Source organism: Rosa rugosa, chromosome 3, assembly GCF_958449725.1.
Source record: "Rosa rugosa chromosome 3, drRosRugo1.1, whole genome shotgun sequence".
Taxonomy (NCBI): Eukaryota; Viridiplantae; Streptophyta; class Magnoliopsida; order Rosales; family Rosaceae; genus Rosa; species Rosa rugosa.
In genome coordinates this window covers 31,885,065-31,902,940 of record NC_084822.1, presented here as the reverse complement: position 1 = coordinate 31,902,940, position 17,876 = coordinate 31,885,065, and the positions used below count along the sequence as shown (strand labels likewise).

At 36.4% G+C, this 17,876-nt stretch overlaps 1 protein-coding gene across 1 annotated transcript; it reads left to right on the top strand.

Moving 5' to 3' along the window:
* The first annotated feature begins 6,909 nt into the window (after nt 1–6,909).
* LOC133739039 (pentatricopeptide repeat-containing protein At3g21470) lies at nt 6,910–9,447 on the top strand. Its single transcript, XM_062166751.1, has 2 exons — nt 6,910–7,003; nt 7,323–9,447. The coding sequence occupies exon 2, from the start codon at nt 7,476–7,478 to the stop codon at nt 8,859–8,861; it is 1,386 nt and encodes a 461-aa protein (XP_062022735.1). The 5' UTR covers nt 6,910–7,003; nt 7,323–7,475; the 3' UTR covers nt 8,862–9,447.
* The last annotated feature ends 8,429 nt before the right edge of the window (nt 9,448–17,876 follow it).

The window sequence follows — 17,876 nt, the reverse complement described above, 5'->3', positions numbered from 1 at the left end:
GGCCTAGTGCAGACTTGTGCATACATGAGACTTCCTACAAGTCTAGCATAAGGCTTTGACTCCATATCTTCTTTCTCAACATCACTTTTGGAACTTTGCTTCTTGGTTAGTTTATCTCCTTTGGACATGGGGACTTCTCCAGCTGCACACTTCTCCATACCAAATCTCTTCAAAACTTTGGTAATATAATTCTGTTGAGACAAACCAAGTAGTCTTCGTGCTCTATCTCTTTTAATCTCAATGCCTAGTACATAGGATGCTTCTCCTAAGTCTTTCATGTCAAAATTCTTTGACAGAAAGCTCTTGGTGTCTTTAAGCAATTTAAAGTTACTGCTAGCCAAAAGTATATCATCGACATAGAGTACTAGGAAAATAAAATTGTTCCCAACTCTCTTCAAGTAAACACACTCATCAACAAGATTCTCTGTAAATCCAAAAGTAGAAATCACAGAATCAAATTTCTTGTACCACTGTCTAGAAGCTTGTTTAAGGCCATAAATTGATTTTCTTAACCTGCATACTAAGTTTTCACTTCCATCTTGCACAAAACCTTCTGGCTGCCTCATATAAATCACTTCATCTAGTTCACCATTCAAGAAGGCTGTTTTAACATCCATTTGGTGCAGCTCCATATCAAAATGAGCCACTAAAGCCATGATTATCCTAAACGAGTCTTTTGTAGAAACTGGAGAAAAAGTCTCAGTAAAATCAATGCCCTCCTTCTGTGTAAAACCCTTGGCAACTAATCTTGCTTTATGTCTCTCTACATTGCCATTTGCATCTCTTTTGGTTTTGAAAACCCATTTACAACCTATAGGTTTCTGATTAGGGTCAGGTTCAACTAATTCCCAAACTGCATTTTGGCTCATGGAATCAATTTCTGCTTCCATTGCTAGCTGCCATTGGTGAGATTCATTACTTTCAATAGCCTGGTTAAATGTAGTTGGATCATTGTCCTTTGCACAGTCCATTTCAATTTCTGCTTCTTGCAGATAAACAATGTAGTCACTATCTTCCCCCCCCCCCCATAAGTTGGTTTTCTTGCTCTCTGTGATCTTCTAGGCTGAGGGTTGACAGGGACTTGATCAGTTACAGGGTCAGTTACTTGACCAGTGACAGTTACTTGGTTAGTTACTTGACTAGTGACAGGTACTTGACCAGTTACATGGTCAGTTACATGACCAGGTACAGTTACTTGGTCAGTGACTTGACCAGTGACAGGTACTTGACCAGTTACATGGTCAGTTACATGACTAGGTACAGTTACTTGGTCAGTTACATGGTCAGTGACATGACCAGTTACTTGATCAGGGACAGTTACGTGGTCAGTTACTCGACCAGTGACTCGATCAGTTACATCTTGTTCTAAAGGCAATACAACACTTATATTCTCATCCGACACAATTTCCTCAAAATCTGAGGTTAAATCCTCAAGGTTTGTACTGTGAACTTTTTCACTTAGAAACTTTACTTGATGTGTTTCAAAAATTCTAGGTGAATGATGAGCAGAATATAATTTATAGCCTTTAGAGTTATCTGGATAACCTATAAAATAGCAACTAACTGTCTTAGGATCAAGTTTATTCAAGCTTGGATTATAAATCCTAGCTTCTGCATGACATCCCCAAACATGGCAGTGATGAAGACTAGGTTTTCTGCCACACCAAAGCTCAAAAGCAGTATTTTCTATGGCTTTGCTAGGTGTTCTGTTGCAAATATAATTTGCAGTTTTTAAAGCCTCACCCCACAGAAATTTAGGCACACCTGTTGTACACATCATACATCTAACCATGTTCAAAAGAGTCCTATTCTTTCTCTCTGCAACACCATTCTGTTGTGGGTTATAGGGTGTTGTATATTGAGCTTTAATTCCATTGTCTTGCAAAAACAAGGCAAATGGACCCTTTTGTTGGCCGGATTCAGTGTACTTGCCATAGAACTCACCCCCTCTATCTGATCTTACTGTTTTGATTTTCTTTTCTAGTTGATTTTCTACCTCAGACTTAAAGATTTGAAAAGCTTTCAATGCTTGTGCCTTTTCTGAAAGTAGATAAACATAACTGTATCTAGAAAAATCATCAATGAATGTGATAAAATACACATTCCCACGGATAGTTTGATGCCTAAATGGTCCACATATATCAGTGGGTATGAGTTCTAATAAATTTTGGCTTCTATATATATGCAGTCTTCTTTCTAGTATTAGTTATTTTTCCCTTAAAGCATTCAACACAGTCTGTTAGATCAGAAAAATCAAGTTCATTTAGGATGTTGTTTTTCACTAAAATTTTCAGTCTCTCTTTTGAAACATGGCCGAGTCTTCTATGCCATAAAAATGCAGACTTTTCATTTAGTTTGGTTCTTTTAACACCTGTTAAAGTGCTAGTACTGTTGGTGTTATTTTCAACAAGTAAAATTTCTTGTTGAGTCATTGAACAATTTAACTGTAAATAATCATTCATAATAACACCAGAACCAATTTGAACAGAATTTTTAGAAATAAGAATTCCATTACTATCCATAACAAGTCTACAACCAGATTTTACTAAAAGAGAAACTGAAACCAAATTCCTTCTCATGGAAGGTACATAAAAAACATTGTCCAGAACTAATAATTTTCCTAATCCTAAATCGAGCTTTAAGGTTCCAATAGCCTTGACTGCCACTCTCATGCCATTGCCTACACACAGGTTCACTTCATCACTTTTTGGGATTCTCCTCCTTATGAATCCCTGCAAAGAATTAGTAATATGAATAGGTGAGTCTGAATCTATCCACCAAGACTGTGGTTCAACATTTATAAGATTAATTTCTAAGGAAAAAACTGTATTAGAAAAAATCTTACCCTTTTTGGCTAACCAATTATTATAGCCAGTGCAGTCCTTTTTCATGTGTCCTACTCTTTTGCAAAAGTAACACTTGAACCTGAATGACCTGTTTTCCTTGGCCACTGCAGCTGTTGAACTCTTAGTTATGGCTTTGGTAGGCTTGAGCTTATTTTGGGGCTTTTTCCTTTTAGGCTTCTCAATGAGGTTAATGGTTGTAGCAGGTTCCTTTTCTTCCTTGATCCTAGATTCCTCATCCACACAGATGGATATAAGTTCATCTAGAGTCCAGTTTCCCTTTTGAGAGTTGTAACTGGTCCTAAGATGACTAAAACTGTTAGGCAAGGAATGTAGTGCATAATGCACTACCTGCTCATCCCTAACCCCCATCAAGAGTTCTCTGAGTCTGCCATTTATATTGATCATCTTCATAATATGCTCTCTGACTCCCCCTGAACCCATGTACTTCAAATCATGAAACTCCTTGGTTAGCCTAGCTGCTTCTGCTTTTTCACTTTCTTTAAACTTAGCACCTATGAGTTCCAGAAAATCTGATGCTAGCTCAGGCTCTTCTATACTTCCCCTGACAGTCTTAGACATAGATGTTCTGATGAGGTTCTTAGCCATTCTATTAGATCTATGCCACTTCTTGTAAAGGTCAGTATCTTTCTTGGTGCTCTTTTCAGTTAACTCTTCAGGCTTATCCTCAGTAAAGCAGTAGTCTATGTTCTCATGCATTCCCATGTAGTTTTCTACGGAGTCTAGCCAAGCTCTATAATTTGTTCCAGTTAACATCAAGACACTGTTCAAGTTCATGTAAGAGTTACCTAAGGAGCAAAACAAAATTCATGTGAGTTCTCAATTTTGTAAAGAAAAATTAATTTTAAGTTTTCTGTGTTTTATTTAGCTTTAAGCAACCAAAACAAGAACATACAGAAAACCTAAACAATCCATAATTGCATTCATATCAGTCCATAACAAAAAACAATGTTAAGCAACACTTTTGAGCAGGAGCATAACATCCTGGAGTTCTTTATCAATATGCCATGTTTAATGAAAACAAGTTATCCAAATAAATTTATCCACATCTTTAGACAGAAGAAAAATTTCTAAGTATCCGTATTTATTTTCATCAAGCATGCATACTGCTGTTTTGTATTCTAAAACCATACTTAACCACTTCTTTGGAAGATCAAATTGAAGCATAGTTTTAAAACACAAAACACAATTTCAGTTTTGTTACTCGATCAGGTACAGTTACTTGGTCAGTTACTTGACCAGTTACACGTACCTGATCAATGTTTTCTGCCAACATCAATGAAGGATGCTTTGTGCATCATAATCACTTATGCCAACAGAAAACCACAAAACATATGAGCTCTTTTACTTTATATTCTATCCAGATTCATCCTTGTAAGAAAATTAAGCTCTTGTATCTGTCAACTTTAACAACGTGTAAACAAAATCTGGGAGATTTCTGTTCTTCATACAATTTTACACAATCACAGATACAATACCATATCATCAATCAATTCAACATGCATATTCAAGCATAACCAAAATTGATTCGATTCCAAGAAACCACAGAACAATCAAGAAATTGTAAATTTCATCTGGTCACCATCTACTCTAGCCTAACGCACGCCAGGAATGCAACTAGGATTCTTGGGCACAATCAAAAATTCAATTATCATGCTATGAATCAAAATCAATCTCACAGAAAAACTTGTTTTTGCTTTTTCCCCAATTTGCTGCAAAAAATCTCAGCGGAAGCGTGAATTTTATAATTAACCAGATGCAGCAGTCGACTTAAGTAACTTACCTTGATCAGGTACCTGACCAGTTACTTGGTCAGTTACCTGGTCAGTTACTTACTTGGTCAGGTACCTGACCAGTTACATGACCAGTGACTTGGTCAGTAACCTGATCAATTACTTGACCCGTAAAGCAAAAACCCTTAAAAAAATGTATGTTTGTTTTGCAAAACCCTAAAACGATTTTTCATATTTGTGAGCCTATGCTCTGATACCAATTGTAAAACCATATATACATGCTCACAACATATGCACAACAATCATAAAAGGATCAAGGCTTACCTTCTGCAATTACTGTCATGGATTCCATCTTATGCAGCTGCTAAACACGATCACTGAATATGGTCTTCTGTTACTTACCAACTTGCTTCTCAATGGACAGAACAATATGCAATAGTCGTGGTAGTAATCAGGGACCAATTCATCTGTATATATATGAGACTTAAACCTCAAGAAGCTTCCCATTAAAGCATTCCTTGTCGGTTTAGGTTTCACTGTTAGAATATTCCTAATGTATCACAACTTGTAGCCTTTCTTGTAGACTAAGCAATGGATTACTATCCTTAATGAATTGATACACTACTTCATTAAGTCACTAGTATTGATTTACTGTTTGTATCCATGTTAAACTAAGATTGATATTAAGCTAATCATCAATTACTTTACGATGATATGTGTTATGTCCATATTTGATCTTACAATATTAGCAGAAATTGTTGTGCTAAATGAAAAAGACACAATATATTTATAAGGTAAATTATCATTAGGTACAAAATTAACATGTTTCATTCCCACTACTAATCCAAATAGAGTTCGTCTCAGTTTATCCTGCTCGCTTCTAGAAAACAGTAGAGAGTTTTAGGGTTGGGAAAAACACAACAAAGGTTACAGTTTGTCCGACGGTTCCCCCATGTTGACGGTGACTCCCTGCGTCATAGATGAGTGGCGGGTGTTGCCTGACGGGTTCTTGGGGTCTCTAAGCTCCCGTTATTTTTTTCTTTTTGTCTATTTGGGCTGTAGACGAGTCTCCGCTCCTCTCAGGCGGTAGTGCAGCTGTGGATGATGGGTGATTGGCGATTGACGGTGATGCAAGTGGCCAGAGGACAGAGTATGGTGATGGTATGTCACGGATCGTATGACACTGGTTACTTCTCTGAGGTAGGTCGATACGCGTAGTCTGCAGCGGTGGGTTCGGGCTCTTATGTTGATGGACACAAACTGTTGGAGTTTTTTCGCTTTGAGGTTGCAGGGCATAGTGATTCCTTACTGATTCTTGGTGTGTGGGTTGGTAGGGATCTAATATTAGGCATAGATCTGACCGACAACAGTCAGGAGATTTGATGTGGCTTCTTGCATGGTTTGGGTTTCTTCAGCGTGACAAGCTTGAAAGGATAGTCTTGCGGTGGTGCTCTGCAGGCAAGGCACCTGGGGAGAAGGAAGAATTTTTGTTTAGAGTTTTTTTGGTCATCAGTATCTCCCTACTCTTTTGAGCTAGAGTTAGGTCAAATTGCAGTGCCATTGATGTGGTGTTTATTGTCGGTTTTATCTTATGGTCAATGTGCTGACAAGCGAGCCTTGCACGTGGTCTAGTATCATTGGGACATGGTGTGGAAAAGGGCGTTAGTTTTTCTGGTGGTTGTCTATGAGGTGTTATCGAGATTCTCGAAATTCTTTGTAGCTCGAGACGCTGGACAACATAGTTGGTTAGGGGTTGGGCCCTTTTGGCTCATGGAGGTCATTCATGATTACATAATCATAACTAGTTCTATTTTTAGGGAAGAGAGTGGGGAGTTCGATCATGTCCACCCCCAGTCATTCCTCTGTTATGTGACTTCGGTTATTTTCAATAAAGAATTTTTATTCCAAAAAAAAAACAATAATGTTTAATTCCCAGTGAGGACATACATTTCAGGTTTTCCTAATAGGCCCAACATTTTATCCGAATCAGTTAATTAAGAGCCCTAAAATCTTAATATTAACCCTAATTCAAAACTTTTCATCAACAACCTCACTTCTTCCATTACAACACCAATAGGGTTGTTATTAACATAGAATAGTGTTTAACTGTTATAATCTCAATCCTCAAAATTAAACCTAATAATCAGTAATACAAAATCTTTGGTCACCTGTTGGTAAACAAAATATGAGACATTGCTTGTGTAACCAAAAAAAATATGAGACATTGCTTTTACGATTTTGCCCTCTCTATCCCACACAAAATAGCCTTAATTTCCATCATCGTACAATTCACCACTTCGCCCCCCCCCCCCCCCCCTTCTGGTGTTGCTCTCTACTCTCTACTCTCTACTCTCTATTCTCTACACTCTCAAGTCTCTTTTTCGACAAAGGACCAAGGACTAAGAGGTAAGATTTCATATCTCTAATATCTTTCATCTGTTACTTGGGTACTTGGGGTCTTTGTGTCTCTCTATTAAGTAACTGGGATTGATCTTTTATCTTAATCTGTTTTCTGATTTTGGGTACTTATCCTCTCTCTATTTAGTACTGGGACGGATTAATTTCTCTGCAAAAGAAAAACAATAGACCTCTCCAGAAAGTCTCCAAAAATGCCTATTTTATTCGTGTACATATTGAGACACTAGTACTCATGATTTGAGAACTTGTAATATTGAGACACTAGTAAGATATGCTTTGCTCACTGTTTCTAATATCTTTGAATTAGGAAATCCTGGCTCTGCCCGTGCTTATTCGGAATCACCTCTCTCAAGGATCACCTACACAAGCTCTCCTAGTCTACACCCAAATTCGACGGCAAGGCATCTACAGTTGGGGCGTGCTCCCCTTGATTCTCAAGGCTTGTGCTGCTCTTTCCTCAATGAACCATGGGAAATCGGTGCACGCAGAGTGTGTCAAGGCTGGTGTGCATTGTGATGTGTTGGTTGGCACCTCATTGGTTGACATGTATGCGAAATGCGGGGACGTTTTTGAGTCCCGGAAAGTGTTTGATTATATGCCTCAGAGAAATGTGGTAAGCTGGAATGCCATGATTGGTGGGTACTGGAGAAACGGGGATGCAGCATCTGCGTTGGTTTTGTTTGAGAAGATGTCAATGCGGACGTATGTGACTTGGGCTGAGATGATCACCGGGTTTGCAAGGACTGGAGATACTGTTAGTGCTAGGCGGTTTTTTGATCAGGTTCCACTGGAGTTGAAGAATGTGATTACGTGGACTGTGATGGTTGATGGGTATTGCAGCAATGGGCAGATGGAGATGGCGAGGCAAGTTTTCGAGGCAATGCCCCAGCGCAATCACTTTGTTTGGTCATCAATGATTTCTGGGTATTGCAAGTTAGGTGATGTTGAGGAGGCTAAGATCGTTTTCGATAGAATCCCAGTCCGGAACTTGGTGAATTGGAATTCGATGATATCTGGATATGCGCAAAATGGGTTTTGCGGGGAAGCTTTGAAAGCGTTTGAGAGCATGCAAGCCCAAGGCTTTGAGCCGGATGAATTTACTGTTGTGAGTGTTTTATCTGCATGTGCTCAGTCTGTGCTATTAGATGTTGGCAAGGATATACATAACATGTTGAGTCATAAAAGGATAAAGCTCAATCAGATTGTTCTCAATGCACTTGTAGACATGTATGCAAAATGTGGCGACTTGATCAATGCAAGGTTGGTCTTTGATGAGATGACTGGGAGGAACAGTGCTTGCTGGAATGCGATGATTTCAAGCATGGCTATTCATGGACAGTGCAAGGAGGCTCTTGAATTGTTTAGCAGAATGGAGGATTCAAATGAAAAGCCTGATGAGATAACCTTTCTTTCTGTTCTGTCATCTTGTGTGCATGGAGGTTTAGTAGAAGAAGGCATGGAACTTTTCTCCAAGATGCAGAAGAAATATGGTTTGGAAGCAGGAATTAAGCATTATGGTTGCTTAGTTGACCTTTTGGGACGGGCTGGAAGGTTAAGAGAAGCTTACGCTTTAGTCAAAAGTATGCCCATGAAACCCAATGACATGGTTTGGGGGGCTATGCTTGGAGCTTGCCGGATTTATATGGATATGGAAATGACAGAACAGGTAGCAAAGGATATTAGCACCCAAAATTCAGACAATCAGTCAGGCGATAATTCACATTATGTGCTTCTGTCAAATATTTATGCCGCTTCTGATAGATGGGAGAAAGCTGAAAGGACGAGAATGGACTTGGTAAACGAAGGCTTTCAAAAGACACCTGCTCACAGTGCATTTATGCCCTGAGGCGCATAGCATGGATGCCTTTTCAGGGTAGGAAGGAACCAGAAGAATAGGTGGATTGGGCGGCCAAAAAAAAGTGACTCCATATGCACAGAGATTTGCTTCAGGAAAACTGCCTTTGAAATCCTGCTTTGTATGCACATTATTTGTTAGTACGTAACTACGTATAAGAACTTGTGCATATATGTTGGCATTTCCCTTATACAAAACTAGTGAGTCCTAGTTTAGGAGGTGCGTATGATCGAGAATAATAGAAATGACACTCAAGCTTGAGGAACAAGTAAAGAGTCACAGGTGGTCGAGTTGGTAAGAGCCTCCAGGTGTGGAACCCCCACACTCGGGTTCGAATCCCGCCGACGCTTATTGGAGTTAAATCCCAATATATTCTTGGTGGCCAGGGGGGAGGAAGCGTTCTGACAAGATCTCCCGAGCACGGATTTGTCTCTGGGCCTAGGAAGCCTTTGAGGACACCGTGTGATTGACAAATCAAAAAAAAAAAAAAAAACCTAACCAGGGCCGGTCCTAAGCTTTTTGTGCCCAGGGCGAAATTTGTTGTGTGCGCCCAACTAGCTTAAATAGACATCTAGTGATTCTTACAAACGTCATACTCTAATTTTTTTTTTTAAGGGGTTTGGAACCCAGTTAAATATGGGGACTCATCCCCACGCCGATTTTATTACATAAAGAAACATTATACAACAGGGGGAACATAAAACCAAAACCCTGTATAAAAAAAAAAATTACAAATTTTAACAAACAAATCATCTAAAATGATGTCTTCTTGCATTTCTTGAAGCAAAATCATCAATTATCTTTTCTAGTCAACATTTGCCAATATATTTCTTTCAATAGTTAAAATAGCTAATCCATTCAGTCTATCTCTAGTCATAATAGTCCACAGATAAGACTTTAACAATTTTAATTTTGAAAAACTTCTTTCAACGGATGCTACCGTCACGGGTATAGTCAATAAAATCTTATAGGCAACCATAACACTTGGAAACATATCCATTTTCTTTGCAAACTCCATAATTTGAATGGATGTTCAAGGCCTATCTGTTCCATATGCCTCATTCAGCAACACCTCCTGCAAAATTTGTTACTCCATAAGCAAATATTTTGCATCAATATTAGAACCCTCACCATTTCTCAAAGCAGTTTCAAGATTCAAACAACAGCTTTTCAATTCATCATCATCCAAATAAGCTAACTTTGATGAATCAAACAAGAAGCCAAAAATACATTCAAAAGTTTTCATTTGTTCAAACTTGCTTTTTAATTGAGAAAGAGCCATATCAACTCAAACCAAAAAGTCAGTTCTAAAGGACTCTTGAGCAGATTGTTGTTCCCTTTCAGTATTTGAAATTTCATCAAAATGATTTTTTCTGCAAACAGAACGTTTTATAGGAAATACAGGCTCAATTTCTTTAGCTTCAGTCCATGCAGAATTAAACCCATTTTCCCTATACTTTTCATAATAAGAAACCAGTCCCTCTAAATTCTTCACGGCAACATCAAGAAGCATATCTTTGGATTGTAACTTTTTACTAATGAAGTTAATTTTATACAAAATGTCATGCCAAATAACCAAACTTAAAATAAAATCAAAACTTGAAAGTTCACCAGATATCAAAGATTCAGCATCCCTACACACTTTTCCATCATCACTAATTTCTGCCAGTATTTTTAAGGCTTCTTTTATTTGGGCAGCTTGAGTTTTTATAGTTTTGACACTTTCAATATGACTTTCCCAGCGTTTAGTTGACAAAGATTTCAAAGTCAAGTCATCTATATATTCAAGTAAAACACTCCATCACTTTGTACGTAGAATTAGAGAACACTGTATAAATGTTTGACATGTTCCAAAAAAAGATTTTGCTTTATGACAAGAGTTTGCCATGTCACACAATACTAATTTAAGAGAATGACAACTACACGGCATATAGAAGGCTCTAGGATTTATATCAAGCAATCTTTTTTGAACACCTTGGTGTTTTCCTTTCATATTAGATCCATTATCATAGTCTTGTCCTCGCACACAATCAATATCTAAATCAAGAGATTTTAAAGCTGCGTGTAATCCATTAAAAAGCCCTGAACCAGATGTATCTTCCACATAATTAGAAATTCTAAAAAGAACTCTTCTATTTTTATTGGAGAACTCGACACATCCACGCATCTTATAATTAAAGTTATCCGTTCTTTGTGACTTGCATTAGGAGTGCAATCAAGGATTACTGAAAAATATTTTGCCTCTTTGATTTTTTTTAATGATTGCAATCTTGACATTTAAGGCCAACATACCAATCAGCTCATTTTGAATTTTATGGCTAAGGTAATGATAATGAATTTCTCTATCTTGAATAAGTCGAAAATGTTGTTTCATTATGGGATCAAACTCAACAATCATTTCAAGTAAGCCTAAAAAGTTTCCATTAGAATCTTCATAAATTTTTTTATTTGTTCCACGAAAGGCCAAATTATTCTTTGCAAGACATTTCACAACAGCAATTATTCTGACCATAACCTCTTTCCAATGTTTAGTATCCTTCGTAATTAACTCTTGTAACTCTTTATCAATTGTTTGATTCTTATTCAATCTCACTCGCAACTCAGCCCAAGTTCTCAAGTTAATGAGGTGTTTAGAATTGTTTTCATGTAAATTTAATGTTGTACCAAGATGTTTTGAATCTCTTATCCCTTCACTTGCTAATTGACTTCTCGAGCGAGCTGTTATAAATAATTTACAACAGAAACAAAAAACTTTATCTAACTCTTTTGAGTAAATCAGCCATTTTCTAGCAAAAGATTCACCATTTGGTAATTTTTGAACATAAAACTCAAAGGAAAAGTGCCGACCTAATTCATCCTTGGGAAAGTTCATTTAGTTTCCGTAATAGGTCCTTTTTCTACAAGCAAGTCTCTCGTTTTTGAATCTAGACTATCCCAAACTCGATGATCAAAAATATTCAAATCAACTGATGACTTCAAGCATTCAAGTTCATTGGCAATAATTTCATGGCAAGGATTTTCATTATTTTCTGTTTCACCACCTTCATTTTCACCTACATCACTAAGTTCTTCGTTTACTTCATTCTAATTAATTTTCTACAAGCTCATCAGAATGAATTTGTAGTTCAGGTTCATTTACTAAATTCTCAACATGATTTTCTTCTGTTTCTTTAACAAAATATCTATCTAAAGATCCCCGTTGAGATTGAATAATTTCTTCTTCTCTTTTCTCTCTTTTTCTTTTTTGAGAACCTGAGAGTTGTTTCCGAGGAAACATTATTGAAACTTGCTAGAAAAAAATCAAACAAGCAAGCCAAACAATAAACTTTGAATGATAAACACTTTAGCATAGAACAATAAAACCTAGAAATCTGGAATCGGCTTTTTTCCTTCTTGTTTTTTCTTTTTTGTTCAAGATTGGCTTGCAAATCCAACATCTAATTGCACCTAATATTGAAAATTGAAAACCGATGAATGAGCAAGTTGTTAGAAATCACTTTGATTGATAGTTGATAAACACTGGAGCATAGAACAATACCTGGAAATCTGGAATTTGCTTTTTTCCTTCTTGTTCTTTCTTTTCTGATGGAGATTGACTTGCAAAACTCTAACTTCCAATTGCACCTAATATTGAAAATTGAAAACTAATGAATGAGTAGGTTGTTAGAAATCAACAGAACTAAAAAAAAAATAACAAGACTTTTGATATCCAAATTTTCATTGGATATCAAAATTGAAGAACACCCAATACCTATTTTGATTTGTACCTCAGCCTACATTGATGGAAAACTGAAAGATTCGTATGATCACTGTAAAATAACAGAAACATAGAGAGGAGAAAGATTGGGTGATGGATGAGAATGAACTGAAAAATTGAGTAACCATAAAAATTGCTAGGTTTCAAGGTTTGGGACTTGGGAGAGAGCAAGAGACGCTTGGATAATCAATTTTGTGCTTGCCGTTGTGCGTTGGAAGAAGAAGTAAAGACGCGATATGCGTCTAGAAATCTGATTTTTTTTTTTTTTTTACGTTCTACTCTCTATACACATATAATTAAATATATCTATTATATATATATATATATATATATATATATATATATTAAATCTTATTGATAAAATCTGGTGCCCCCTCTATGTTGGGCCCTGGGTTGTCGCCAATGATGTCGATGGGCAAGGCCGGCCCTGAGCCTAACTGAATCGTATGACACTTCAGATAAGCTTCATTCATTGCATTTGCATGATTGAGTTGTGCTTCCATCTCAAAGAAGCATGTGTGGTGTTGCTGCTTGGTTCGGTGTTTGTGATGTTTTTGTTTTCGAAAGGCAATTGAATACTGTGTGTCTATATATCATACTTTAAGTCTTCGAATTGTTCTCTTTTGGTTAATCATATATTTTTATCTTTATGATAAAATATATTTTTATCCGTTATCTCTTTGAAAAATATGTTTCGTATTAGGTGTCAAACTGTTTAATAATTTTGATCATACTCTAATAGTTTAGGGCGAGTCTTTCTTTTACGCATATATAGAGTTAGCAAACATGTTTTTTAAATTACGCTTTGCAGAACTGAAATAGTGCAATTTTACTCAAAATCCAGTTTTACTCAAAAGCAAAGTAATTTTTTTTTGTAGGTTTGACTTTTTACTTGTATGCCAAAGCGAATTAGTGCAAGTCAAAGTTTTTTAATTTACGCTTTGCAAAATTGAAACAGTGCAGTTTTATTCAAAAGCAAAGTAATTTTTTTTTTTTTTATAGGTTTGATAACTCATTTGTTCTATGTTAAGGTGAATTAGCAAGTCAAAGTCTTTTCATAAATCATTCATGTCATACTACAAGATCAGTTGGGAATCAAGCATATATACACAAGGATTGAAGTTTGAAGAATTTGAGACGAATGGAAGTGCAGTACTAGAAGCAGTGAATAGATTGATAAAAGTAGTTCAATTGGCTAGAAATAGCCTAGTTAGAGGTAACTGTGTGGGTTGTTATCCGCGTGGTTGAAAGTCTTCCTTGTAAATTGCTTACATTCTTATAGTGTGTGCTTGATCATTTGGACTTCAAGAGTTAAGGCTAGCAGTTGTTTACTTCACATTGAGGGTTTTACTGCGTAAACAAATTCTCGTGTTTTGCCCATTTTTGTCATTTAGTTTCCATACGTTGATTGTGACAAGATCCGCCTTGGATTTTACCCTGAAATCCGAAGTGGCCCTACAGGGCTCACCTTGGAAGAAATTCTATCAAAAATTTGGCGGAACTTCCCATAAGAGTGGACTGCCCAAGACCTGTAAAAAAACAATTACACTTCTAATATCAAACACTATCCTCAACTCTTGGAGCCACGTTGCTCCCCGAATCACAACAAACTCCACAACACAACACAAATCTCAACTTAAGAACATTTAGCACACAGATAATCAGAGCAATCTCATACACAAGATATACAAGAAAATAAAATAGAAAGATAAAGGATCGATAAATCCTACAATGCGGAAGCAGTGTATGACTCGACTCCATGTAGTCCCGACCTCAACTAAACTGGTCTGCAAACTGGACATTTAAAACCGAATGGCCCAAGGGAAAGTAATCGAAAAACGTTAGCGTGAGTGGACGAAAAATAAATAATAGAATAACTGAAATCGAAAATAAAACTTTAATACTTTCCTGCTTGCTTCTTAAAAGAAACCATCGATGCATGCAACAATAATAAATCATTTTTCTTTAAATTAGAAATCTTGTAACAACAGACCAGCCCCGTTGGATAAGCAAAATCGGACTAGCCCCGCTAGTCAAGTATTAGTAGAGTAAGGGGAAGAAGAAATCACCATACGACAAAGGAGCCTCCCAGGCTCAATCCTTGACTTCGACCCACAAACACAAAGTAAGTGAGAAGGAGCCTCGACTGCAACTCACGTGAGGAGGAAAAATAAAAATAAAACAACCCAAGTATGGTGAAAGAAAACATTGCGAAAACCAAAAGCCGAAATCCATAAAACTTCCTCAAAATCTTGCAAATAAAAGCACGAGTGGGGTTCCCAACTGTACTCGAAAAATCTCAAAAATAAATTAATTAAATTCAATGACCTGTCTCATACGCCAAAATATTCTCGAATCAATAACAAATAAGCGAGATTAAATTATAAATTGTAAATCATAAAAAATAACCCAAAACCGAAATCATCACTAAAGCATTCCCAATGCCAAAACCGAAAGCCGATAAATAATCGAGAAATATAAATCCATCGAAAATCCCATTTTCGAAAGTCTTTCAGAAATATCAACATTGACGAATAAAAATATAATATTTAATTTCAGAAATCACCTTAGAAAATAATTTGTTGAAACTCAACCTAAATCATAAATCCAAATAACAAACAAAAATAGAATTCCAAACTCAAGCCAATTTTCCAATGCAAATCATAAGCTCAATGAATGATATGATAAATAAATAAAGGGCTAAATACTGACTACTACCCTGTAGTTTGGGTCTAAAATCAATTAAGTCCCTAAACTTCTAATTTCATCAAGAACACCCATGCACTTTCAATTTTGATCTAATAGATCCAATTTGTTAGTCTTCCGACAATTGAGTCATTTAACTTGTTGACGTGGCTCATATATGGCCTATGTTTTATGATGTGGTGTTGAGGTGGCCTGCATAGTCAATTTTGGAGTGAGTCCCACTATTAGAAATCTATCAAATAAATAGTTTTTCAACAAATAATCTAACTATAACTTGAACTCATAACAGAATATTAATGAATTGGACCTATTAGATCAAAATTGAAAGTACAGGGGTGTTTTTTATGAAATTAGAAGTCCAAGGATTGAATTGATTTTGGACCTAAACCACAGGGTAATAACCAGTATTTAGCCCATAAATAAATAAATCGCTAATTCGAAAGAAAACAAATGCATGCATCACTGATTTCTTTTAAGAAGCAAGCGGGAAAGTATTAAAGTTTGATTTTCGATTTCAGTTATTCTATTATTTATTTTTACTCCACTCACGCTAACTTTTTTCAATTACTTTCCCTTGGGACCTTCAGTTTCAAATGCCCAGTTTGCAGACCAGATTAGTTTAGGTCAGGCGTACATGGAGTCAAGGCATACACTGCTTCCGCAATGTAGGATTTATCGATCCTTTATCTTCCTATTTTATTTTCTTGTATATCTTGTGTACAAGATTGCTTTGATTACCTGTGGGTTAAAATTTAAATGTTCTTAGGTTGAGATTTGTGTTGTGTCGTGGAGTTTGTTGTGATTCGAGGAGCAGTGTGGCTCCAGGAGTTGAGGATGGCGTTTGGTATTAGAAGTGTAATTGTTTTTCTACAGGTTTTGGGTATTCCACTTTTAGGAGAAGTTTCGCCAAATTTTTGGTAAAATTTCTTCTAAGGTGAGCCTCGCAGAGCCACTTCGGATTCCGGGGTGGATCCTGTCAGATTGAACATTTAAATTCTGGTCTAATCTACTTTCATACATAAGGGATAACTAGCTATTTTACAATCTCTTAACAACGTTCTAAAAAAATTGTGGTTTCAAGTGTCTTTTCTATTCGAATCCCCGATCTCTGGGCCATTCTAGTACTTTGAGTCTTTGACTGTTTTATTCCTTGTTCATGATATGATAATCTTAGCTTCCACATTTGTAAGATGTGTTTGAGCCCAAAAGTATTTTGGCAAGATCCCTTTAGGGGGTTTAGTGTAGTGGGCCGATACCTGCGTGTGATGCCCCAGAAATTCGTATTTATTTTCCGAAATCTAATTTGTGGTTATTGGACAGTTTCGTGGCTCGTGGATGGAGCGGAAGTGTTTCGGACAAATTTTTATTCGGAAAATATGACTTTAGGGGTGGCGCAAAGGTTGACTTTTTATTCATTGGGATTCTCCGAAAACTTCCTTCACGAAAGTTGTAGAGTGCGTCGATACGAGTTCGTGGATATGTGGAATGCGTAAATCGGAGTTCGTATGAGAAAGTTATGGCTATCGGGAGAAGTTTCCGGTTTAGTATATAAGGGGAATTTCCGAAAATATTTTCAGAAATTCCACTTTTCCTTCAAAAACGAAATCTTCCGTCCAATGACTTAAAAATCGAAAATATCGTCGAAATATCGGCGATATTTTCGTTTTTTTAGTATAGCGATATATCATTTAGTTACCAAGAGAATTTCGTCAGAGATTTTCGAAATATCGCGACATTATGGAAATATCGCGATATTATCGAATCTTTCCGGAAACTTCCAAATGATAACTCCAAATTCTCGTCCAAATTCTCGCATGCACTTGTCAAATCAGCGACCCCACCACGTGCCAACTAAATTCCAAGCAAAATCAAAATTGGGCAACACCAAGGCTCGAACCTTGGTTCTTTGCTTGACTCCATACACCTTACAAGGTGTTTGCCAACTCTACCGCACCCGCAGATGTAACATGACTCCAACATTGTAATATATATCGTTTTTTTTATAAGAATCTGAAAACTTATGTAAATGTCCAATTAATACCCAACTTACAACAATCAATTACTGTATTGCATTTTATTTACCAAATATTTAAAATTTTTACTTCTATAAATAGTTCAAAATTTAACTCATTCCTTGCATCGAAGGCAATTGCAATTTTCTTTCTTCACTTATGTAATGTATGATATATACAAAAAAAATGTATATAACGCGTGATGGCCTAGCCTCCCATTCGGTTTCCAGTCATAAAAAAAAATAATTAAATGTTTATCAAAAAATTTAAAAGTTGTCGGCGATTCAACATTTACTATTTCATCTTAAATTATTACAACTCACTATATAACAACGTTTATTCAAGATTTTCTTTTCACATATAGTAGATAATTGATAAAACAAACATATACAAAAATTTCACTTAAAATTTCCATATTTTTCTTCAAATTTCTATCATTTTTCTTGATTATTTACCAAAATCGATATATCCACGATATTTCCGTCGAAATTTTCTTTTTCGGGATCACCGATATTTCCTCGAAACTCGATA